Source organism: Oncorhynchus keta, chromosome 35, assembly GCF_023373465.1.
Source record: "Oncorhynchus keta strain PuntledgeMale-10-30-2019 chromosome 35, Oket_V2, whole genome shotgun sequence".
Lineage (NCBI taxonomy): Eukaryota > Metazoa > Chordata > Actinopteri > Salmoniformes > Salmonidae > Oncorhynchus > Oncorhynchus keta.
Window position 1 is genome coordinate 126,274 of NC_068455.1, and position 26,430 is coordinate 152,703.

General features: G+C 44.9%; 1 protein-coding gene and 3 long non-coding RNA genes across 12 annotated transcripts in view; 2 read left to right on the forward strand and 2 right to left on the reverse strand.

The window, feature by feature from the left end:
* Positions 1–662: 662 nt before the first annotated feature.
* LOC127915563 (uncharacterized) lies at positions 663–3,591 on the reverse strand. The gene is made up of 3 exons (XR_008091344.1): positions 3,277–3,591; positions 1,364–1,419; positions 663–851 (listed from the first exon to the last, which is right to left on the reverse strand). It is a non-coding gene; the product is annotated as an uncharacterized LOC127915563 (long non-coding RNA).
* Positions 3,592–10,194: 6,603 nt separating this feature from the next.
* LOC118368015 (histone-lysine N-methyltransferase NSD2-like) overlaps positions 10,195–26,430 on the reverse strand; it is a 79,641-nt gene continuing 63,405 nt past the window's right edge. The window contains exons 16-20 of the mRNA XM_052495871.1: positions 23,580–23,696; positions 20,738–20,879; positions 20,354–20,460; positions 18,683–18,899; positions 10,195–11,451 (exon numbers count right to left, since the gene is read on the reverse strand). Coding sequence (XP_052351831.1) covers positions 11,288–11,451; positions 18,683–18,899; positions 20,354–20,460; positions 20,738–20,879; positions 23,580–23,696 — 747 coding nt within the window. The 3' untranslated portion in view covers positions 10,195–11,287. The remainder of the gene's footprint in view (positions 11,452–18,682; positions 18,900–20,353; positions 20,461–20,737; positions 20,880–23,579; positions 23,697–26,430) is intronic.
* Positions 12,233–17,116, forward strand: LOC127915640 (uncharacterized). Of its 2 annotated transcripts, XR_008091461.1 has the most exons (8): positions 12,233–12,910; positions 12,994–13,111; positions 13,698–14,025; positions 14,144–14,319; positions 14,468–14,555; positions 14,666–14,753; positions 14,869–14,926; positions 15,208–17,116. It is a non-coding gene; the product is annotated as an uncharacterized LOC127915640 (long non-coding RNA). The 2 variants fall into 2 exon arrangements; XR_008091463.1 differs by lacking the exons at positions 13,698–14,025; positions 14,144–14,319; positions 14,468–14,555; positions 14,869–14,926 and having other exon boundaries at positions 12,994–13,343; positions 14,666–14,725.
* On the forward strand, positions 17,755–18,640 carry LOC127915641 (uncharacterized). Of its 8 annotated transcripts, none has more exons than XR_008091468.1 (4): positions 17,755–17,862; positions 17,933–18,134; positions 18,198–18,404; positions 18,466–18,623. It is a non-coding gene; the product is annotated as an uncharacterized LOC127915641 (long non-coding RNA). The 8 variants fall into 8 exon arrangements; XR_008091470.1 differs by having other exon boundaries at positions 18,260–18,404; XR_008091464.1 differs by having other exon boundaries at positions 17,933–18,064.

Below are 26,430 nucleotides of genomic sequence, written 5' to 3' on the forward strand. Positions count from 1 at the left end.
CCATAACTGACCCTGACTCTAACCCACCATACATTGTAACTGACCCTGACTCTAACCCACCTTGCTGTCTTACTGATCCCGACTCTAACCCACCATACTGTCCGACTCTAACCCACCTTACTGTCTGACTCTAACCCACCGTACTGTCTTACTGATCCCGACTCTAACCCACCATACTGTCTGACTCTAACCCACCATACTGTCCGACTCTAACCCACCTTACTGATCCCGACTCTAACCCACCATACTGTCTGACTCTAACCCACCGTACTGTCTTACTGATCCCGACTCTAACCCACCATACTGTCTTACTGATTCCGACTCTAACCCACCTTACTGTCCCGACTCTAACCCACCATACTGTCTTACGATCCCGACTCTAACCCACCTTACTGTCTTACTGATCCCGACTCTAACCCACCATACTGTCTTACTGGTCCCGATTCTAACCCACCTTACTGTCTTACTGATCCCGACTCTAACCCACCATACTGTCTTACTGTCCGACTCTAACCCACCATACTGTCCGACTCTAACCCACCTTACTGTCTTACTGATCCCGACTCTAACCCACCTTACTGTCTTACTGATCCTGACTCTAACCCACCATACTGTCCGACTCTAACCCACCTTACTGTCTTACTGGTCCCGACTCTAACCCACCTTACTGTCTTACTGATCCTGACTCTAACCCACCATACTGTCCGACTCTAACCCACCATACTGTCTTACTGATCCCGACTCTAACCCACCATACTGTCTTACTGATCCTGACTCTAACCCACCTTACTGTCTTACTGATCCCGACTCTAACCCACCGTACTGTCTTACTGATCCCGACTCTAACCCACCTTACTTTCTGACTCTAACCCACCTTACTGTCTGACTCTAACCCACCATACAGTGTAACTGACCCTGACTCTAACCCACCATACTGTCTGACTCTAACCCACCATACAGTGTAACTAACCCTGACTCTAACCCACCATACTGTCTGACTCTAACCCACCATACTGTCTTACCGATCCTGACTCTAACCCACCGATCCTGTCTTACTGATCCCGACTCTAACCCACCTTACTGTCTTACTGATCCCGACTCTAACCCACCATACTGTCTGACTCTAACCCACCATACTGTCTTACTGATCCCGACTCTAACCCACCATACTGTCTTACTGATCCCGACTCTAACCCACCATACTGTCTTACTGATCCCGACTCTAACCCACCATACTGTCTTACTGATCCCGACTCTAACCCACCTTACTGTCTTACTGATCCCGACTCTAACCCACCATACTGTCTTACTGATCCCGACTCTAACCCACCATACTGTCTTACTGATCCCGACTCTAACCCACCTTACTGTCTTACTGATCCCGACTCTAACCCACCATACTGTCTGACTCTAACCCACCTTACTGTCTTACTGATCCCGACTCTAACCCACCATACTGTCTTACTGATCCCGACTCTAACCCACCTTACTGTCTTACTGATCCCGACTCTAACCCACCATACTGTCTGACTCTAACCCACAATACTGTGTAACTGACCCTGACTCTAACCCACCTTACTGTCTTACTGATCCCGACTCTAACCCACCTTACTGTCTTACTGACCCCGACTCTAACCCACCATACTGTCTGACTCTAACCCACAATACATTGTAACTGACCCTGACTCTAACCCACCATACTGTCTTACTGATCCTGACTCTAACCCACCATACTTTCTGACTCTAACCCACAGTACATTGTAACTGACCCTGACTCTAACCCACCATACTGTCTTACTGATCCCGACTCTAACCCACCTTACTTTCTGACTCTAACCCACCTTACTGTCTGACTCTAACCCACCACACAGTGTAACTGACCCTGACTCTAACCCACCATACATTGTAACTGACCCTGACTCTAACCCACCATACTGTCTTACTGACCCCGACTCTAACCCACCATACTGTCTTACTGATCCCGACTCTAACCCACCATACTGTCTTACTGATCCCGACTCTAACCCACCATACTGTCTTACTGATCCCGACTCTAACCCACCTTACTGTCCGACTCTAACCCACCGTACATTGTAACTGATCCCGACTCTAACCCACCTTACTGTCTTACTGATCCTGACTCTAACCCACCTTACTGTCCGACTCTAACCCACCATACTGTCTTACTGATCCTGACTCTAACCCACCTTACTGTCCGACTCTAACCCACCGTACATTGTAACTGATCCCGACTCTAACCCACCTTACTGTCTTACTGATCCCGACTCTAACCCACCTTACTGTCTTACTGATCCCGACTCTAACCCACCATACTGTCTTACTGATCCTGACTCTAACCCACCATACTGTCCGACTCTAACCCACCTTACTGTCTTACTGATCCCGACTCTAACCCACCTTGCTGTCTTACTGATCCCGACTCTAACCCACCATACTGTCCGACTCTAACCCACGTTACTGTCTTACTGATCCCGACTCTAACCCACCTTACTGTCTTACTGATCCCGACTCTAACCCACCTTACTGTCTTACTGATCCCGACTCTAACCCACCTTACTGTCTTACTGATCCCGACTCTAACCCACCATACTGTCTTACTGATCCCGACTCTAACCCACCTTACTGTCTTACTGATCCCGACTCTAACCCACCATACTGTCGACTCTAACCCACCTTACTGTCTTACTGATCCCGACTCTAACCCACCTTACTGTCTTACTGATCCCGACTCTAACCCACCATACTGTCCGACTCTAACCCACCATACTGTCTTACTGATCCCTGACTCTAACCCACCTTACTGTCTTACTGATCCCGACTCTAACCCACCACTGTCTTACTGTCCGACTCTAACCCACCTTACTGTCTTACTGTCTGACTCTAACCCACCATACAGTGTAACTGACCCTGACTCTAACCCACCATACTGTCTGACTCTAACCCACCATACAGTGTAACTAACCCTGACTCTAACCCACCATACTGTCTGACTCTAACCCACCATACTGTCTTACCGACCCTGACTCTAACCCACGATCCTGTCTTACTGATCCCGACTCTAACCCACCTTACTGTCTTACTGATCCCGACTCTAACCCACCATACTGTCTGACTCTAACCCACAATACATTGTAACTGACCCTGACTCTAACCCACCTTACTGTCTTACTGATCCCGACTCTAACCCACCATACTGTCTTACTGATCCCGACTCTAACCCACCATACTGTCTTACTGATCCCGACTCTAACCCACCATACTGTCTTACTGATCCCGACTCTAACCCACCATACTGTCTTACTGATCCCGACTCTAACCCACCTTACTGTCTTACTGATCCCGACTCTAACCCACCTTACTGTCTTACTGATCCCGACTCTAACCCACCATACTGTCTGACTCTAACCCACAATACATTGTAACTGACCCTGACTCTAACCCACCTTACTGTCTTACTGATCCCGACTCTAACCCACCTTACTGTCTTACTGACCCCGACTCTAACCCACCATACTGTCTGACTCTAACCCACAATACATTGTAACTGACCCTGACTCTAACCCACCTTACTGTCTTACTGATCCCACTCTAAACTACTGTCTTATACACAGTCTAACCCACCATACTGTCTGATAACCCACAATACATGTGACCCTGACTCTAACCCACCATACTGTCTTAATGATCCTGATGGTAACCCACCATACTTTCTGACTCTAACCCACAATGCATTGTAAGATGGTATAACCCACCATACTGTCTTACTGAGATCTAACCCACCTTACTTTCTGACTCTAAACCTTACTGTATGATTAACCCACCACACAGTGTAACTGACCCTGACTCTAACCCACCATACATTGTAACTGACCCTGACATACCCACCAGATGTCAGTAGATGGTAACCCACCATAGAGGACAGTAACCCACCATATGTCTTAGATGAGTAACCCACCATACTGTCTTACTGATCCCGACTCTAGTGGCTAGTGCCCCACCTTACTGTCCGACTCTAACCCACCACACAGTGTAACTGACCCTGACTCTAACCCACCATACATTGTAACTGATCCCGACTCTAACCCACCTTACTGTCTTACTGATCCTGACTCTAACCCCCTTACTGGCTAACCCACCATACTGTCTTACTGTCACTCTAACCCACCTTACTGTCCACTCTAACCCACCGTACATTGTAAGATCCGACTCTAACCCACCTTACTGTCTTACTGATCCCGACTCTAACCCACCTTACTGTCTTACTGATCCCGACGCTAACCCACCATACTGGTAACCCACCTTACTGTCTTACTGATCCTGACTCTAACCCACCATACTGTCCGACTCTAACCCACCTTACTGTCTTACTGATCCCAGTTAACCCTCTTGCTGTCTTACTGATCCCGACTCTAACCCACCATACTGTCCGACTCTAACCCACGTTACTGTCTTACTGATCCCGACTCTAACCCACCGTACTGTCTTACTGATCCCGACTCTAACCCAAACCTTACTGTCTTATCTGATCCCACTCTAACCCACCTTGCAGCTGTCTTACTGATCCCGGTAAACTCTAACCCACCCACTTTTTATCCCTACTAACCCACCTTACTGTTTTGATTTATTTACCTTTTCTGTCTCTTTTAACCCACCATACTGTCTTACTGATCCCTCTAACCCACCATACTGTACTAACCCACCATACTGATTATTTATCTAACCCACCTTACTGTCTTTGACCCCGACTCTAACCCACCATACTGTCTGACTCTAACCCACCATACTGTCTTATTCGCCTCTAACCCACCTTACTGTCTTTTCTAACCCACCATACTATCTGACTCTAACCCACCTTACTGTTTTAACCCACCATACTGTCTTACTTGACTCTAACCCACCATACTGTCTTACTGATCCATGACTCTAACCCACCATACTGTCTTACTGATCTGTTAACCCACCATACTGTCTGCTAACCCATCTGCAATATTTATCTTGGCCACCTCCTCATGCCTTTTGCAAATGAGAACTTTTTCTACTGTTATTGACTTGTTAATTGTTTACCATGGTTAACTCTGTGTTGTCTGTTCACACTGCTATGCTTTATCTTGGCCAGGTCGCAGTTGCAAATGAGAACTTGTTCTCAACTAGCCTACCTGGTTAAATAAAGGTGTTCTCAACTAGCCTACCTGGTTAAATAAAGGTGTTCTCAACTAGCCTACCTGGTTAAATAAAGGGGAAATAAAAAAAATAAAATTAAAATGTAAACATATCAAGTAGCATTGTTTAAAGTGGCTAGTGATATTTCACATAATTTCCCTTCAATTCCCATTATTAAAGTGGCTGGAGTTGAGTCAGTATGTTGGCAGCAGCCACTCAATGTTAGTGGTGGCTGTTTAACAGTCTGATGGTCTTGAGATAGAAGCTGTTTTTCAGTCTCTTGGTCCCAGCTTTGATGCACCTGTACTGACCTCGCCTTCTGGATGGTAGCGGGGTGAACAGGCAGTGGTTCGGGTGGTTGTTGTCCTTGATGATCTTTATGGCCTTCCTGTGACATCGGGTGGTGTAGGTGTCCTGGAGGGCAGGTAGTTTGCCCCCGGTGATGCGTTACGCAGACCTCACTACCCTCTGGAGAGCCTTACGGTTGTGGGCGGAGCAGTTGCCGTACCAGGCGGTGATACAGCCCGACAGGATGCTCTCGATTGTGCATCTGTAGAAGTTTGTGAGTGCTTTTGGTGACAAGCAGAATTTCTTCAGCCTCCTGAGGTTGAAGAGGCGCTGCTGCACCTTCTTCACGATGCTGTCTGTGTGGGTGGACCAATTCAGTTTGTCCGTGATGTGTACACAGAGGAACTTAACTTACTACCCTCTCCACTACTGTCCCGTGGATAGGGGGGTGCTCCCTCTGCGGTTTCCTGAAGTCCACAATCTCCTTAGTTTTGTTGACGTTGAGTGTGAGGTTATTTTCCTGACACTACACTCACTCAGAGGGACCTCACCTCCTCCCTGTAGGCCGTCTCATCGTTGTTGGTAATCAACCCTACCACTCTAGTGTTGTCCGCAAACTTGATGATTGGAGTTGGAGGCGTGCATGGCCACACAATCGTGGGTGAACAGGGAGTACAGGAGAGGGCTCAGAACACACCCTTGTGGGGCCCCAGTGTTGAGGATCAGCGGGTTGTAGATGTTACCTACCCTCACCACCTGGGGGGCAGCCCGTCAGGAAGTCCAGTACCCAGTTGCACAGGGCAGAGTCGAGACCCAGGGTCTCGAGCTTGGAGGGTACTATGGTGTTAAATGCTGAGCTGTCTTACTGACCCCGACTCTAACCCAGCCCGCTGTCTAACCGATACTGACTCCTACCCCCCATACAGTCTAACTGAAAATAAATATAGATTAGACGGCTATAATGACATTTAGCAGGGCGGGTGGGTCTTTGGATGTCGGCTACATGTTGTCTTACCTCCTTTAGTAATAGCATTAATGCTCCTGGCTAATGGCGCTAGTTTTTTCTGAAGCTAGTTGCATCTTGGAGGCTTTTTCCGCCGCTAATGCTCGAGTCCGGATAACAATGTCACCTGTAATGCCGCGTTTTGTAGCCTGCCATGACTTTTTGACTAAAGCTAAAGGAGTTTAAACTTGAAGTGGAGGTAAGATGAGTTGGAAACTACTTGTGCGGAGCTCTTAGTTCATGCGGCCATCTCGTTCAAGGGTGATCCCCATTACAGCCTATTTCTGTCATTTATTGGGTATTGTAGGCACTTGCCTTTGTTGGGAATTGCTGCAATATAGCCTGTTCAAAACTTTTGTCAAGGTTTAAACCAGTTTGCAATTATTTAATTCTGTTGAGACATTTTCTTTAGCCAAATTAAGTTTAAACTAATGCTGTGTTTGCCACAATTTAATAGCCTGCTCATATACAGTGCGTTCTAAAATTGATTACATTTCCCGCCAATCGACACACAATGCCCCATAATGACAAAGCAAAAACAGATTTTAAAGAATCTTTACAAATATAAAATATCACATTTACATAAGCATTCAGACCCTTTACTCAGTAATTTGTTGAACCACCTTTGGCAGCGATTACAGCCTCCAGTCTTCTTGGGTATGACGCTATAAGCCTGGCACACCTGTATTTGGGGAGTTTCTCCCATTCTTCTCTGCAGATCCTCTCAAGCTCTGTCAGGTTGGATGGGGAGAGTCGCTGCACAGCTATTTTCAGGTTTCTCCAGAAATTCGATCAGGTTCAAGTCTGGGCCACTCAAGGACATTCAAAGCCACTCCTGCGTTGTCTTGGCTGTGTGCTTAGGGTTGTTGTCCTGTTTGAAGGTGAACCTCGCACCAGTCTGAGCACGTTTTCGTCAAGGATCTCTCTGTACTTTGTTCCTTTTATCTTTCCCTCGATCCTGACTAGTCTCCCAGTCCCTGCCGCTGATAAACATCCCCACAGCATGATTCCAGGTTTCCTCCAGACGTGAGGCTTGGCATTCAGGCCAAATAATTAAATCTTGGTTTCATCAGACCAGTGAATCTTGTTTCTCATGGTTTGAGAGTCCTTTAGGTGCCTTTTGACAAACTCCAAGCGCCTTATGCTGAAGGAGTGGCTTCCATCTGGCCACTCTACCATGAAGGCTTGATTGCTGGGGTACTGTAGAGATGGTTTATCTAATGGAAGGTTCTCCCATCTCCGCAGAGGAAATCTGTAGCTGTCAGAGTGACCATAGGGTTCTGGGTCACCTCCCTGACCAAGGACCTTCTTCCCCATTGCTCAGTTTGGCCAGGCGGCCAGCTCTAGGAAGAGTCTTGGTGGTTCTAAACTTCTTCCATTTAAGAATGATGAATGCCACTGTGTTCTTGGGGACCTTCAATGCTGCAGAATGATGGAGGCCACTGTGTTCTTGAGGACCTTCAATGCTGCAGAAATGTTTTGGTACACTTCCCCAGATCTGTGCCTCGACACAATCCTGTCTCAGAGCTCTACAGACAATTCCTTCGACATCCTTTTTTGCTCTGACATGTACTGCTGTCAACTGTGGGACCTTTATATAGACAGGTGTGTACCTTTCCGAATCATGTCCAATCAATTGAATTCACCACAGGTGGACTTCAATCAAGTTGTAGAAACATCAAGGATGATCAATTGAAAAGGATGCACCTGAGCTCAATTTCTAAAAACCTGTTTTCACTTTGTCATTATGGGGTATTGTGTGTAGATTTGAGTTATTTTATTTTAAAAACCCTTTAGAATAATGCTGTAATGTGGAAAAAGGGGTCTAAATTCCCTATAATATAAACAATGGCTTGACTTGTGATATTACCCATCCAATCTAATGCTCATCTTTCTATAACATACTCTGATAGATTTACAAAAGGTTCATTTGTAAATGTTAGAACTGTGTAGCAGATGCAGTAAACATCTGCCATAAAGAAATGCATGTGGGTGTCGTAGCATGTCGCCAGTATCTCTCTCTCTCTGGGGACAGGCCAGATCTACACTGAACAAAAATATAAATGCAAGTCCCATGTTTCATGAACTGAAATAAAAGATCCCAGAAGTGTTCCACATGCTAAAAAATCATATTTCCCACAATTGTTTACATCCCTGTTAGTGAGCATTTTATCCTAGGCTGCCGCACGACAGAAAAGTTAAAATTTTAGGCTAGCATGTTGTGCGACATGCGTGTTAGCCTCCCCTTTTTGTTGTTGCTTCATTGTTTCCTTCCCTTTCAACTGTTAGCCTAAATTCATGTTTAGTTGTCCTGATCTTAATCACTGTAATGACGTGCTTCAATAATAAAAGGACTACAACAAGATGCAGATGGTTTTCTTTTTGCGTCACCAAGATTGAAACAAATAACTGATATAGCCTACCCTCCTTCTCCTTTCAAACTCCCCAGCACATGGCCATTTCTATTGGCTGCTGCACTTAACAAGAGCTTGCATCCCTCTTCCAATAGTCTTATTAGTATAAGAAATGATAAAACTAAATTCTTCCAGCAAGCTATTCTAGTCTAGTTTTTCCTGGGACTCCAAGAGCGTTTAAGGAGTGAGGCCAATGGAGAGCATGGCTCATATTGTGAGAGACAGAGGCTATAAATTAGAAGCTTATGCATCGCCCATCATTCATTAGTGATTTCCTTGATTTTATTACCTGAAAGAGGTATGATTGATCATTCCTCTTTCAGGTAATTCTCTCAATTTCAATAAATTCATTAGGCCCTAATCTAAGGATTTCACATGACTTTACATTTTAATAGTTTAAATCCAGCCCAAAGCCTAGTCCTGGACTAATATCATTCTCAAGAGAGATTCTCCTTCATCTGTGTCAGGGAAACCAGCCCTACAAGTCCTTAGAACCTGAAGCCACAGAACGGAGGCTAAAATGCACGTGATGGTTTTTAACACTATTATTGCATGATTCATATGTTTTGAAGTCTGCACAAAAAGGGAATCATCAGCACTGCATCAAACATTATTAGTTGTATGATATTTACAATAAATGCATCAATTAGTCTCTGGGTACTATGACAACAGCAGTTCCAATACTCCTAATAGCACAATGCAGCTCAACAGTAAATGACAGTGCTCAATAACAACGGGTTTAACGACATCCATCAACCACTGCCAGGGTAGAGAGGTTTAGTTACGGTGAACTCTACCAGGGTAGAGCCACCCTTTGCCTTGATGACAGCATTGCTGTCTATTGGCATTCTCTCAACCAGCTTCATGAGGTAGTCACCTGGAATGCATTTATTTCGATTTGTTTAACTTTTTTTTGGTTACTACATGATACCATACGTGTTATTTCAGTTTTGATGTCATCACTACTTTTGGTCATGTTGGGGCGGCAGCCTAGTGGTCTAGTAACCGAAAGGTTGCAAGTTCGAATCCCGAGCTGACAAGGTGACATCTGTCGTTCTGCCCCTGAACAGGTAGTTAACCCACTGTTCCTAGGCCGTCATTGAAAATAAGAATTTGTTCTTAACTGACTTGCCTGGTTAAATAAAGGTAAAAATAAATAAATAAATGTAGTGTAACTCACTGTGCTTTAAACCACATGGACGCCTCATCTCACAAAAAGAAAACAATACATGCTCAAGCCAAGAACTCCTGAGCTCACCTAAAAGACCTGAAATAACATCAATAAGGTTTCAGAATAAAAGTCCACAATAAGGTTTCAGCTCTGTGCTTTAATAACACTATCTGACCAGGTATACTAGCATCACTCAAATGAAGAAAACAATTAAAACAATATCATGTACTTAAAATTAAATGTATCCTATGGCTATTACAGGAAACAAACCTAATTCAGGGCCTATCCATAGATATTACAGATATAAAACCACCTGGAACTAACAATATTCCAGTATTACTAGAACGTTGCTCTTTCATATACACACATAAATAATAGAAACCTCTACTGTTTAAAGTCATATATGAGAGGAGAGCAGTGGCGCTTCAAGAGATGAGACAAATGCTGTAGCCGACTGTAGCTGGGAGGTGTACTGTACCCCGATGACTAGCTGGGAGGTGTACTGTACTCTGCCGACTGTAGCTGGGAGGTGTACTGTACTCTGCCGACTGTAGCTGGGAGGTGTACTGTACTCTGCCGACTGTAGCTGGGAGGTGTACTGTACTCTGCCGACTGTAGCTGGGAGGTGTACTGTACTCTGCCGACTGTAGCTGGGAGGTGTACTGTACTCTGCCGACTGTAGCTGGGAGGTGTACTGTACTCTGCCGACTGTAGCTGGGAGGTGTACTGTACTCTGCCGACTGTAGCTGGGAGGTGTACTGTACTCTGCCGACTGTAGCTGGGAGGTGTACTGTACTCTGCCGACTGTAGCTGGGAGGTGTACTGTACTCTGCCGACTGTAGCTGGGAGGTGTACTGTACTCTGCCGACTGTAGCTGGGAGGTGTACTGTACTCTGACTGTCTTGTGTGTTTGTACCACAGACAGGTGTGTGTTTAGTTCTCAGTGCAGACGAGTTACAGACAAACTACTAACAGGTGGAAGGACCTGATTAGCTGGCTATCTGAGTGTAAAAGGACCTGGTTGGTTCAAGTTGTAGATTAGTACAGCAGATCAATGATGAGGAGAGAGACAACTGTCATCTTGAAGACATTATGGAGTTGGGCCCAGTTCTGCTGCAGGTCAGCGTCTCCTAGACTGTGGTCAAGGCCTCTCCTGAAGCCTTTAGGGAGTCCGAGGGGGTGTGTTGGGGTCCGGGTCAGCCTAGGCCTCAGTCCACTCTGGGTGTTGGGTTAGAGGTGGTCGTGCTCCTGGCAGCAGAGCTGTCCCTTTGGGGGCAAGGGCCGTAGCGCCCCCTCCTGGTGGTTCTTGCAGAATGAGTTGGGGCACAGCTGGCAGAAGGCATCAGATGGCTTCCCACACACGTCACAGTGGTGCCACGGGCAGTCCCAGCGCCCTGAAACATAACATAGTTATATAATAGATATTATTTTGGTTAACACATTATGTTATATACAATGGGGCAAAAAAGTATTTAGTCAGCCACCAATTGTGCAAGTTCTTCCACTTGAAAAGACGAGGCCTGTAATTGTCATCATAGGTACACTTCAACTATGACAGACAAAATGAAAAATCACATTATAGGATTTTTTATGAATTTATTTGCAAATTATGGTGGAAAATAAGTATTTGGTCACCTACAAACAAGCAAGATTTCTGGCTCTCATAGACCTGTAACTTCTTCTTTAAGAGGCTCCTCTGTCCTCCACTCGTTACCTGTATTAATGGCACCTGTTTGAACTTGTTATCAGTATAAAAGACACCTGTCCACAACCTCAAACAGTCACACTCCAAACTCTACTATGGCCAAGACCAAAGAGCTGTCAAAGGACACCAGAAACAAAATTGTAGACCTGCACCAGGCTGGGAAGACAATCTGCAATAGGTAAGCAGCTTGGTATGAAGAAATCAACTGTGGGAGCAATTATTAGGAAATGGAAGACATACAAGACCACTGATAATCTCCCTCGATCTGGGGCTCCACGCAAGATCTCACCCCGGTGAGCAGACATCCCAGAACCACACGGGGGAACCTAGTGAATGACCTGCAGAGAGCTGGGACCAAAGTAACAAAGCCTACCATCAGCAAGGGCATTGAAGATGAAACGTGGCTGGGTCTTGCAGCATGACAATGATCCCAAACACACCACCCGGGCAACAAAGGAGTGGCTTCGTAAGAAGCATTTCAAGGTCCTGGAGTGGCCTAGCCAGTCTCCAGATCTCAACCCCATAGAAAATCTTTGGAAGGAGTTGAAAGTCCATGTTGCCCAGCAACAGCCCCAAAACATCACTGCTCTAGAGGAGATCTGCATGGAGGAATGGGCCAAAATACCAGCAACAGTGTGTGAAAACCTTGTGAAGACTTACAGAAAACGTTTGTCATTGCCAACAAAGGGTATATAACAAAGTATTGAGAAACTTTTGTTATTGACCAAATACTTATTTTCCACCATAATTTGCAAATAAAATCATTAAAAAATCCTACAATGTGATTTCCTGGATTTTCCCCCCTCATTTTGTCTGTCATAGTTGGAATGTACCTATGATGAAAAGTACAGGACTCTCATCTTTTTAAGTGGGAGAACTTGCACAATTGGTGACTGGCTAAATACTTTTTTGCCCCACTGTATCTAATATCATTATGTGTTGGGGTCAGATATATAATATCATTGTGTGTTGGGGTCAGATATATAATATCATTATGTTGGGGTCAGATATATAATATCATTGTGTTGGGGTCAGATATATAATATCATTGTGTTGGGGTCAGATATATAATATCATCATGTGTTGGGGTCAGATATATAATATCATCATGTGTTGGGGTCAGATATATAATATCATCATGTGTTGGGGTCAGATATATAATATCATTATGTGTTGGGGTCAGATATATATCATTGTGTTGGGGTCAGATATATAATATCATTGTGTTGAGGTCAGATATATAATATCATCATGTGTTGGGGTCAGATATATAATATCATCATGTGTTGGGGTCAGATATATAATATCATCATGTGTTGGGGTCAGATATATAATATCATTGTGTTGGGGTCAGATATATATCATTGTGTTGGGGTCAGATATATAATATCATCATGTGTTGGGGTCAGATATATAATATCATCATGTGTTGGGGTCAGATATATAATATCATCGTGTGTTGGGGTCAGATATATAATATCATTGTGTTGGGGTCAGATATATAATATCATCATGTGTTGGGGTCAGATATATAATATCATTGTGTTGGGGGTCAGATATATAATATAATTATGTGTTGGGGTCAGATTTATAATATCATCATGTGTTGGGGTCAGATATAATATAATTATGTGTTGGGGTCAATATAATATAATTATGTGTTGAGGTCAGATATAATATCATTGTGTGTTGGGGTCAGATATATAATATCATTGTGTGTTGAGGTCAGATATATAATATCATTGTGTGTTGGGGTCAGATATATAATATCATTGTGTTGGGGTCAGATATATAATATCATTGTGTTCACCTCAGATGTATAATATCATCATGTGTTGAGGTCAGATATATAATATCATTGTGAGGCTCCTCAGATATATAATATCATCATCATGTGTATTTGGGGTCAGATATATAATATCATTGTGTGTTGAGGTCAGATATATAATATCATTGTGTTGGGGTCAGATATATAATATCATCATCATGTGTTGGGGTCAGATATAAAATATAATTGTTTGTGGAGGTCAGATATATAATATCATTGTGTTGGGGTCAGATATATAATATCATCATCATGTGTTGGGGTCAGATATATAATATCATTGTGTGTTGGGGTCAGATATATAATATCATAATGTGTTGGGGTCAGATATATAATATCATTGTGTTGGGGTCAGATATATAATATCATCATGTGTTGGGGTCAGATATATAATATCATTGTGTTGGGGTCAGATATATAATATCATCATGTGTTGGGGTCAGATATATAATATCATTGTGTTGGGGTCAGATATATAATATCATCATGTGTTGGGGTCAGATATATAATATCATCATGTGTTGGGGTCAGATATATAATATCATCATGTGTTGAGGTCAGATATATAATATCATCATGTGTTGGGGTCAGATATATAATATAATTATGTGTTGGGGTCAGATATATAATATAATTATGTGTTGGGGTCAGATATATAATATCATCATGTGTTGGGGTCAGATATATAATATCATTGTGTTGGGGTCAGATATATAATATCATTGTGTTGGGGTCAGATATATAATATCATTGTGTTGGGGTCAGATATATAATATCATCATGTGTTGGGGTCAGATATATAATATCATCATGTGTTGGGGTCAGATATATAATATCATCATGTGTTGGGGTCAGATATATAATATCATCATGTGTTGAGGTCAGATATATAATATCATCATGTGTTGGGGTCAGATATATAATATCATTGTGTTGGGGTCAGATATATAATATCATCATGTGTTGGGGTCAGATATATAATATCATTGTGTTGGGGTCAGATATATAATATCATTGTGTTTCAGATATATAATATCATCGTTTGTCTGTCAGATATATAATATCATCGTGTGTTGAGGTCAGATATATAATATCATCATGTGTTGGGGTCAGATATATAATATCATCATGTGTTGGGGTCAGATATATAATATCATTGTGTTGGGGTCAGATATATAATATCATTGTGTTGGGTCAGATATATAATATCATCATGTGTTGGGGTCAGATATATAATATCATCATGTGTTGGGGTCAGATATATAATATCATTGTGTTGAGGTCAGATATATAATATCATCATGTGTTGGGGTCAGATATATAATATCATTGTGTTGGGGTCAGATATATAATATCATGTGTTGGGGTCAGATATATAATATCATCATGTGTTGGGGTCAGATATATAATATCATTGTGTTGGGGTCAGATATATAATATCATTGTGTTGGGGTCAGATATATAATATTATGTGTTGGGGTCAGATATATAATATCATGTGTTGGGGTCAGATATATAATATCATTGTGTTGGGGTCAGATATATAATATCATTGTGTTGGGGTCAGATATATAATATCATTGTGTTGGGGTCAGATATATAATATCATCATGTGTTGAGGTCAGATATATAATATCATCATGTGTTGGGGTCAGATATATAATATCATCATGTGTTGGGGTCAGATATATAATATCATTGTGTTGAGGTCAGATATATAATATCATCATGTGTTGGGGTCAGATATATAATATCATTGTGTTGGGGTCAGATATATAATATCATTGTGTTGAGGTCAGATATATAATATCATTGTGTTGGGGTCAGATATATAATATCATCATGTGTTGGGGTCAGATATATAATATTATGTGTTGGGGTCAGATATATAATATCATCATGTGTTGGGGTCAGATATATAATATTATGTGTTGGGGTCAGATATATAATATCATCATGTGTTGGGGTCAGATATATAATATTATGTGTTGGGGTCAGATATATAATATCATCATGTGTTGGGGTCAGATATATAATGTATTTTTGAATATTTGTATTCGGTACAGGTTTCCATATTTTCACTGTCATTTAGGTTAGTATTATGGAGTAACTACAATGTTGTTGATCCATCTTCAGTTGTCTCCTTTCATAGCCATTAAAACTTTGCTTTAAAGTCCCTATTGGCCTCATGGTGAAATCCCTGAGCGGTTTCCCTCTCCGGAAACTGAGTTAGGAAGGATGCCTGTATCTGTGTAGTGACTGGGTGTATAGATACACTGAGTTAGGAAGGATGCCTGTATCTTTGTAGTGACTGGGTGTATTGATACACTGAGTTAGGAAGGATGCCTGTATCTGTGTAGTGACTGGGTGTATTGATACACTGAGTTAGGAAGGATGCCTGTATCTTTGTAGTGACTGGGTGTATTGATACACTGAGTTAGGAAGGATGCCTGTATCTTTGTAGTGACTGGGTGTATTGATACACTGAGTTAGGAAGGATGCCTGTCTCTTTGTAGTGACTGGGTGTATTGATACACTGAGTTAGGAAGGATGCCTGTATCTGTGTAGTGACTGGGTGTATAGAGTACCACGGTATGAGTCATAATACCCATGAAACCTAGCAGTCAAACAGGGCAATAGTTCCAATTGTTTTTCAACCATTAACTGGGCCCATAGCCCTTATTTTAAGTGTTTCTAAAAATCCTCTTTGTTTCGCGTAGGCTTACCCTACGTGACGTTTTAATCTCTCTACGACAAGCGGACTTTGTCAGTACATTCACCTTTATTCACCCCCCCCAAAATGAAACACTAATTAGCTGCTAATGTGGCTATCATAAAGAACTACAAATGCCATGATGATCTGGATGAGAGACTGACGAATCGAGGCAAAGAATCTCTGGATTAACGATCTAATGTTAGCTAAATGTAGCAATGAATAATTGGCTACATTTCTTTCAATGGACAATTCTGTGAACTGTGCAAGTTTTAAATAATACCTGTAGGCAAAGGTGTCAGAGGTGACGTGCAGGTGCTGGCAGGGATTTGTAGTCTTGCATGACGTCTACTTTCATTCTAATTAGCATTTTAGAATCTGAGAGAGAATAGAGCTGAATATATTGATAAAAGTCACCTTGCCCTAGAGAGATTTACATGGCTATCAAAACGTCACGCCAGGGTAAGCCTACACGAAACAGACCTTATTTGAATTCATTGTTAAAGCCCCTATGGGAGGAATGAATGGCGGAAAAACGATTGGTACCATTTCCCTGTTTGACCACTAGGGTATTATAACACCTACACTATGGGGCTCTATTGATATAACAACCAAAGTGTAATTAATAACTTAACCATGCTCAAAAGGGATATTCAATGTCTGACTTTTTAATGGAATGTTTTAACCATCTACCCTTCTTTGTGAGGCATTGGAAAACCTCCCTGGTCTTTGTGGTTGAATCTGTTTGAAATTCACTGTTGGACTGAGGGACCTTACAGATAATTGTATGTGTGGGGTACAGAGATGAGGGACCTTACAGATAATTGTATGTTGGACAGAGATGAGGGACAGATAACTGTATGTGTGGGGTACAGGGATAATTGTATGATGAGGGACCTTACAGATAACTGTATGTGTTACAGAGATGAGGGACCTTACAGATAATTGTATGTGTTGGGGTACAGAGATGAGGGACCTTACAGATAAATGTGTTGGGGTACAGAGATGAGGGTATGTATGTTGGGGTACAGAGATGAGGGACCTTACAGATAATTGTATGTGTGGGGTACAGAGATGAGGGACCTTACAGATACAGAGATGAGGGATTACAGATAATGTATGTTGGGGTACAGAGATGAGGGACCTTACAGATAATTGTATGTGTGGGGTACAGAGGGGTACAGATAAGTAGATACAGAGATGGGACCTTACAGATAATTGTATGTGTGGGGTACAGAGATGAGGGACCTTACAGATAATTGTATGTGTGGGGTACAGAGATGAGGTAGTCATTAAATCATGTTCAACACTATTATTGCACACTGAGTCCATGCAACTTATTATGAGACTTGTTAAGCACATTTTTACTCCTGAACTTATTTAGGTTCCTTGCCATAAACAAAGGAGTTGAGTATTATTGATGAGATATTTCAGCTTTTTATTCTTAATTAGTGTTAGGGTCTTACCGAAGGGTCTCTTGGTGTGGTCCAGGCAGGAGAGGTGGAAGGGTCAGGGGTTAGGGTCTTACCGAAGGGTCTCTTGGTGTGGTCCAGGCAGGAGAGGTGGAAGGGTCAGGGGTTAGGGGGTTAGGGTCTTACCGAAGGGTCTCATGGTGTGGTCCAGGCAGGAGAGGTGGAAGGGTCAGGGGTTAGGGTCTTACCGAAGGGTCTCTTGGTGTGGTCCAGGCAGGAGAGGTGGAAGGGTCAGGGGTTAGGGGGTTAGGGTCTTACCGAAGGGTCTCATGGTGTGGTCCAGGCAGGAGAGGTGGAAGGGTCAGGGGTTAGGGGGTTAGGGTCTTACCGAAGGGTCTCTTGGTGTGGACCAGGCAGGAGAGGTGGAAGGGTCAGGGGTTTAGGGTCTTACCGAAGGGTCTCTTGGTGTGGTCCAGGCAGGAGAGGTGGAAGGGTCAGGGGTTAGGGTCTTACCGAAGGGTCTCTTGGTGTGGTCCAGGCAGGAGAGGTGGAAGGGTCAGGGGTTAGGGTCTTACCGAAGGGTCTCTTGGTGTGGTCCAGGCAGGAGAGGTGGAAGGGTCAGGGGTTAGGGTCTTACCGAAGGGTCTCTTGGTGTGGTCCAGGCAGGAGAGGTGGAAGGGTCAGGGGTTAGGGTCTTACCGAAGGGTCTCTTGGTGTGGTCCAGGCAGGAGAGGTGGAAGGGTCAGGGGTCAGGGGTTAGGGTCTTACCGAAGGGTCTCTTGGTGTGGTCCAGGCAGGAGAGGTGGAAGGGTCAGGGGTTAGGGTCTTACCGAAGGGTCTCATGGTGTGGTCCAGGCAGGAGAGGTGGAAGGGTCAGGGGTTAGGGGGTTAGGGTCTTACCGAATTGTCTCTTGGTGTGGTCCAGGCAGGAGAGGTGGAAGGGTCAGGGGTTAGGGGGTTAGGGTCTTACCGAAGGGTCTCTTGGTGCGGTCCAGGCAGGAGAGGTGGAAGGCCTTGGTGCAGCTCTTCCTGTCACACAGAACCAGCTGACCTCCGTCTCCACAGCGGAAACACTCATCCTCAGACTCCTTCCCCTCGTTACGCGCCCGACGCGTCTTCACTTTCTTCTTGGCTTTCTTGGTTGGCTCCAGGCAGGAGAGGTGGAAGGAAACAGGGGTCAGATAGGTCTTGCCACCAGAGGTCTCAGGAAACAACAGTCAGATGGAGCCAGGCCACCAGAGGTGAAGGGTCGGGGTTAGGAGTCTTACCAGGGTCTGACTTGGTGTGGTCCAGGCAGGAGATGGAAGGAGTCAGGGGTTAGGGTCTGACAGGAACAGTCAGATGAGTGTGGCCACCAGGTCAGGACAGGAAACAAGGGTCAGGGGATAGGGGGGCCACCAGAGGTCTGACATTGTCTCAGGTGATGGCCCAGGCACCAGAGGTCTGAAGGAAACAGTCAGGGGTTGACAGGGATCTTGCCACCAGAGGTCTGACGGAAACAGTCAGTGCGGTCCAGGCAGGAGAGGTCTGACAGGAAACAGTCAGAAGGGCCTTGGTGCAGAGGTCTTCCTGTCACAGTCAGAAGGGGCCTGACCTACCAGTCTCTGACAGGCAGGAAACACTCATCCAGTCAGACTAGGAGCCTTCCACCAGAGGTCTGACGGGAAACAGTCCGAGGAGCCTTCACTCTTCAGTTCTTGGCAGAGGTCTGACAGGAAACAGACAGATTGGAGCCTGGCTACCAGAGGTCCAGGAAACCAGAGGTCTGACAGAGGTCTGAAACAACAGTCAGATAGGGCCTTGCCACCAGAGGTCTGACAGGAAACAACAGTCAGATAGGAGCCTGGCCACCAGAGGTCTGACAGGAAACAGTCAGATAGGAGCCTTGCCACCAGAGGTCTGACAGGAAACAGTCAGATAGGGGCCTTGCCACCAGAGGTCTGACAGGAAACAGTCAGATAGGGGCCTGGCCACCAGAGGTCTGACAGGAAACAGTCAGATAGGGGCCTGGCCACCAGAGGTCTGACAGGAAACAGTCAGATAGGGGCCTGGCCACCAGAGGTCTGACAGGAAAAACAGTCAGATAGGGGCCTGGCTACCAGAGGTCTGACAGGAAACAGTCAGATAGGGGCCTGGCTACCAGAGGTCTGACAGGAAACAGTCAGATAGGGGCCTGGCCACCAGAGGTCTGACAGGAAACAGTCAGATAGGGGCCTTGCTACCAGAGGTCTGACAGGAAACAGTCAGATAGGGGCCTGGCTACCAGAGGTCTGACAGGAAACAGTCAGATAGGGGCCTTGCCACCAGAGGTCTGACAGGAAACAGTCAGATAGGGGCCTTGCCACCAGAGGTCTGACAGGAAACAGTCAGAAAGGGGCCTGGCCACCAGAGGTCTGAAACAGGAAACAGTCAGATAGGGGCCTGGCCACCAGAGGTCTGACAGGAAACAGTCAGATAGGGGCCTGGCCACCAGCGGTCTGAAACAGGAAACAGTCAGATAGGGGCCTGGCCACCAGAGGTCTGGAACAGGAGACAATAGTCAGGTGGACCTCAAGACTGTCATGTGTTTGAGTTTTTTATAAAGTGTCCCCATTCTAAATCTTCCGATCATTTCTGATTGTTCCGAGAGGAGCAAACTCACCTTGGGCCGATCTCCAAGGAAACCACTACAGTTGGAAGCCCCGCAGCGACACGCCATCTTTTCATTACCAAGGCAATCCAGGTTGTAGTTGAAGGTGAGCTCTGTCCCTGGAAACCACAAAACACCATGTTAATGTCATGGTTGGGATCTGAACCCATGTCTCCCACGGGAGAAACCAACGTCAGACCGAGAGGAAATTCCCTTTTGAGCTGAGGGTGACACTGATTTTGAAGTCGCAGGTTGGGCTACCTCCTCACGAGACCATGAGCCTGACTCATGTTTGGTACATTAACACACTGTCCCTTTATTAAACCACAAAACTCCAAATAACTAAGTCAACACAACCATAAAACAAGAGAACAGTGGACATGTCTGGGTTCTCACCAGCAGGGATGTCACAGACAGCGAACAGCCCGACTCTCGTGTCTCCGTTCACCGTCCACTTTTGCGTGTCACAGTTGGGCTGGCAGCTGTGGTTCATGAAGCGGGAGTAGTTTCCTTTGGGGCCAGCGTCTATGATCCGGTCCTGGAAACCCAACAGGTCAGTGTCCAGGCCAGCAGTAACATTATATCAGGTCAGTGTCCAGGCCAGCAGTAACATTATATCAGGTCAGTGTCCAGGCCAGTAACATTATAACAGGTCAGTGTCCAGGCCAGCAGTAACATTATAACAGGTCAGTGTCCAGGCCAGCAGTAACATTATATCAGGTCAGTGTCCAGGCCAGTAACATTATAACAGGTCAGTGTCCAGGCCAGCAGTAACATTATAACAGGTCAGTGTCCAGGCCAGCAGTAACATTATAACAGGTCAGTGTCCAGGCCAGCAGTAACATTATATCAGGTCAGTGTCCAGGCCAGCAGTAACATTATAACAGGTCAGTGTCCAGGCCAGCAGTAACATTATATCAGGTCAGTGTCCAGGCCAGCAGTAACATTATATCAGGTCAGTGTCCAGGCCAGCAGTAACATTATATCAGGTCAGTGTCCAGGCCAGCAGTAACATTATATCAGGTCAGTCAGTGTCCAGGCCAGCAGTAACATTATAACAGGTCAGTGTCCAGGCCAGCAGTAACATTATATCAGGTCAGTGTCCAGGCCAGCAGTAACATTATAACAGGTGGTCAGTGTCCAGGCCAGCAGTAACATTATAACAGGCCAGCGTCCAGGCCAGCAGTAACATTATAACAGGTGGTCAGTGTCCAGGCCAGCAGTAACATTATAACAGGTGGTCAGTGTCCAGGCCAGCAGTAACATTATAACAGGTCAGTCAGTGTCCAGGCCAGCAGTAACATTATAACAGGTCAGTCAGTGTCCAGGCCAGCAGTAACATTATAACAGGTCAGTGTCCAGGCCAGCAGTAACATTATAACAGGTCAGTGTCCAGGCCAGCAGTAACATTATAACAGGTCAGTGTCCAGGCCAGCAGTAACATTATATCAGGTCAGTGTCCAGGCCAGCAGTAACATTATAACAGGTCAGTGTCCAGGCCAGCAGTAACATTATATCAGGTCAGTATCCAGGCCAGCAGTAACATTATAACAGGTCAGTGTCCAGGCCAGCAGTAACATTATAACAGGTCAGTGTCCAGGCCAGCAGTAACATTATAACAGGTCAGTGTCCAGGCCAGCAGTAACATTATAACAGGTCAGTGTCCAGGCCAGCAGTAACATTATAACAGGTCAGTGTCCAGGCCAGCAGTAACATTATAACAGGTCAGTGTCCAGGCCAGCAGTAACATTATAACAGGTCAGTGTCCAGGCCAGTAGTAACATTATATCAGGTCAGTGTCCAGGCCAGCAGTAACATTATAACAGGTCAGTGTCCAGGCCAGCAGTAACATTATAACAGGTCAGTGTCCAGGCCAGCAGTAACATTATAACAGGTCAGTGTCCAGGCCAGCAGTAACATTATAACAGGTCAGTGTCCAGGCCAGCAGTAACATTATAACAGGTCAGTGTCCAGGCCAGCAGTAACATTATATCAGGTCAGTGTCCAGGCCAGCAGTAACATTATATCAGGTCAGTGTCCAGGCCAGCAGTAACATTATATCAGGTCAGTGTCCAGGCCAGCAGTAACATTATAACAGGTCAGTGTCCAGGCCAGCAGTAACATTATAACAGGTCAGTGTCCAGGCCAGCAGTAACATTATAACAGGTCAGTGTCCAGGCCAGCAGTAACATTATATCAGGTCAGTGTCCAGGCCAGCAGTAACATTATATCAGGTCAGTGTCCAGGCCAGCAGTAACATTATAACAGGTCAGTGTCCAGGCCAGCAGTAACATTATATCAGGTCAGTGTCCAGGCCAGCAGTAACATTATATCAGGTCAGTGTCCAGGCCAGCAGTAACATTATATCAGGTCAGTCCAGTGTCCAGGCCAGCAGTAACATTATAACAGGTCAGTGTCCAGGCAGGTCAGTGTCCAGGCCAGTAACATTATAACAGGTCAGTAACATTATATCAGGTCAGTGTCCAGGCCAGCAGTAACATTATAACAGGTCAGTGTCCAGGCCAGCAGTAACATTATATCAGGTCAGTGTCCAGGCCAGCAGTAACATTATATCAGGTCAGTGTCCAGGCCAGCAGTAACATTATATCAGGTCAGTGTCCAGGCCAGCAGTAACATTATATCAGGTCAGTGTCCAGGCCAGCAGTAACATTATAACAGGTCAGTGTCCAGGCCAGCAGTAACATTATATCAGGTCAGTGTCCAGGCCAGCAGTAACATTATATCAGGTCAGTGTCCAGGCCAGCAGTAACATTATATCAGGTCAGTGTCCAGGCCAGCAGTAACATTATAACAGGTCAGTGTCCAGGCCAGCAGTAACATTATATCAGGTCAGTGTCCAGGCCAGCAGTAACATTATAACAGGTCAGTGTCCAGGCCAGCAGTAACATTATATCAGGTCAGTCCAGTGTCCAGGCCAGCAGTAACATTATAACAGGTCAGTGTCCAGGCCAGCAGTAACATTATATCAGGTCAGTGTCCAGGCCAGCAGTAACATTATAACAGGTCAGTGTCCAGGCCAGCAGTAACATTATAACAGGTCAGTGTCCAGGCCAGCAGTAACATTATATCAGGTCAGTGTCCAGGCCAGCAGTAACATTATAACAGGTCAGTGTCCAGGCCAGCAGTAACATTATAACAGGTCAGTGTCCAGGCCAGCAGTAACATTATAACAGGTCAGTGTCCAGAGCATGTAGAAGTGAGTGATGTCATAGTTTACCTTGTCGATGGTGAGCATGTAGAAGTGAGTGATGTCATTCTCCTGGTAGTACTTGATCCTGGAGCGACATTCCTCTTCATCAATCAGCTCTCCGATGTACTCATTCACAAACTCACCCTGCAGGAGAGGCAACCAATCAAATCAGTGATACAGCATCACCCAGTCAGACTACTGATACACCCTCATCAACCAATCAGATCACCGATTAACGTTCATCAACCAATCAGATCACTGAAACACCATCAACCAATCAGATCACAGATACAACTTTTTCTTCTGTGAAGGGTTCACATCAGACAGACCATCCTGACCCTCCAGGCACCCCCATAAAAACCCTCCCTATACCACCCCTCTGGGTGGACCATTCTTGATACTCACAGGAAACTGTTGAGCGTGAAAAACACAGCAAATTTGCAGTTCTTGACCCAAACCTCTGCATCTGGCACTTACTACCATACCCTGTTCAAAGGCACTTGAATCGTTAGTCTTGCCCATTAACCCTCTGAATGGCACAAATACACAATCCATGTCTCAATTTTCTCAATAATTAAAAATCAAGTTTTATACAATCAGTGTATTTATTGTTTATATGTGTTGGGCTTTAACTGAACTATGTCAAGTATGGGTATGAAATTAGTCAACCTTTTCGGAGCCCAGATCTCTAAATCCCATCATTGGATGGTTTGGTAGTTGGGTTTCCCAAGGGACTCCAGAGGACAGCATAGCTGACCTAAGTTGTAAATATAGAGAAAAGGAGTAGTCTGGTAATGTGTATCTTTTCAAAACCATTACTGTCCATGATAAATCGTTAACGGTACAGATTCCACATTCAGATCATTGGGGGGGGATGCAAAAGGCAAGTCATTATTGTCAAATATTGGAGTACGGGGCAGGCCATTTCGATTCCCAGTACGGGGCAGGCCATTTCGATTCCCAGTACGGGCAGGCCATTTCGATTCCAAGTACGGGCAGGCCATTTCGATTCCCAGTACGGGCAGGCCATTTCGATTCCCAGTACGGGCAGGCCATTTCGATTCCAAGTACGGGGGCCAGATTCCATACGGGCAGGCCATTTCGATTCCCAGTACGGGGCAGGCCATTTCGATTCCCAGTACGGGGCAGGCCATTTCGATTCCCAGGCCATTTCGATTCCCAGTACGGGGAAAGGCCATTTCGATTCCCAGTACGGGGCAGGCCATTTCGATTCCCAGTACGGGGCAGGCCATTTCGATTCCCAGTACGGGCAGGCCATTTCGATTCCCAGTACGGGGCAGGCCATTTCGATTCCCAGTACGGGCAGGCCATTTCGATTCCCAGTACGGGCAGGCCATTTCGATTCCCAGTACGGGCAGGCCATTTCGATTCCCAGTACGGGCAGGCCATTTCGATTCCCAGTACGGGCAGGCCATTTCGATTCCCAGTACGGGGCAGGCCATTTCGATTCCCAGTACGGGGCAGGCCATTTCGATTCCCAGTACGGGCAGGCCATTTCGATTCCCAGTACGGGCAGGCCATTTCGATTCCCAGTTACATTGTTTAGTTAATGTTGAAAAGACATTACAATGGGTGCTTCTTGATTCTGCCTATAGGAAGGGAGTAGTAAAATGGAGTCGTGTTCTGATTTGCCGAAGGTAGGGCGGGGGAGGGCCTTGTCGGCATTTCGAAAGGGGTAGTAGCAGTGGTCCAGTGTTTTACCCGAGCAGTCAGTGTTGATAGAACTTCGGTAGCGTTTTCCTCAAATTTGCTTTGTTAAAATCCCCAGCTACAATAAATGCGGCCTCAGTAGGTTTCCAGTTTGCATAAAGACACGAGATGTACAGTTGAAGTCGGAGGTTTACATACACTTAGGTTGGAGTCATTAAAAATCGGTTTTCAACCACTCCACTTGTTTAACAAACTATAGTTTTGGCAAGTCAGTTAGGACATCTACTTTCTGCAGGACACAAGTCATTTCTCCAACAATTGTTTACAGACAGATTTCACTTATTATTCACTGTATCACAATTCCAGTGGTTCAGAAGTTTACATACACTAAGTTGACTGTGCCTTTAAACAGCTTGGAACATTCCAGAAAATGTCATGGCTTTAAAAGCTTCTGCTAATTGATATCATTTGAGTCAATTGGAGGTGTACCTGTGGATGTATTTCAAGGCCTACCTTCGAACTCAGTGCCTATTTGCTTGACATCATGGGAAAATCAAAAGAAATCAGGCAAGACCTCAGAAAAAAAATTGTAGACCTTCACAAGTCTGGTTCATCCTTGGGAGCAATTTCCTGAATGTATCACGTTCATCTTTACAAACAATAGTATGCAAGTATAAACACCATGGGACCACACAGCCGTCATACCGCTCAGGAAGGAGACGCGTTCTGTCTCCTAGAGATTAATGTGCTTTGGTGTTAAAAGTGCAGAGATTAATGTGCTTTGGTGTTAAAAGTGCAAATCAATCCCAGAACAACAGCAAAGGACCTTGTCAAGATGCTGGAGGAAACAGGTACAAAAGAATCTATATCCACAGTAAAACGAGTCCTATATCGACATAACCTGAAAGGCCGCTCAGCAAGGAAGAAGCCACTGCTCCAAAACCGCCATAAAAAAAGCCAGACTACGGTTTGCAACTGCACATGGGGACAAAATCGTACTTTTCGGAGAAATGTCCTCTGGTCTGATGAAATAAAAATAGAACTGTTTGGCCATAATGACCATCATTATGTTAGGAGGAAAAAGTGGGAGGCTTGCAAGCCGAAGAACACCATCCCAACCGTGAAGCACGGAGGTGGCAGCATCATGTTGTGGGCGTGCTTTGCTGCAGGAGGGACTGGTGCACTTCACAAAATAGATGGCATCATG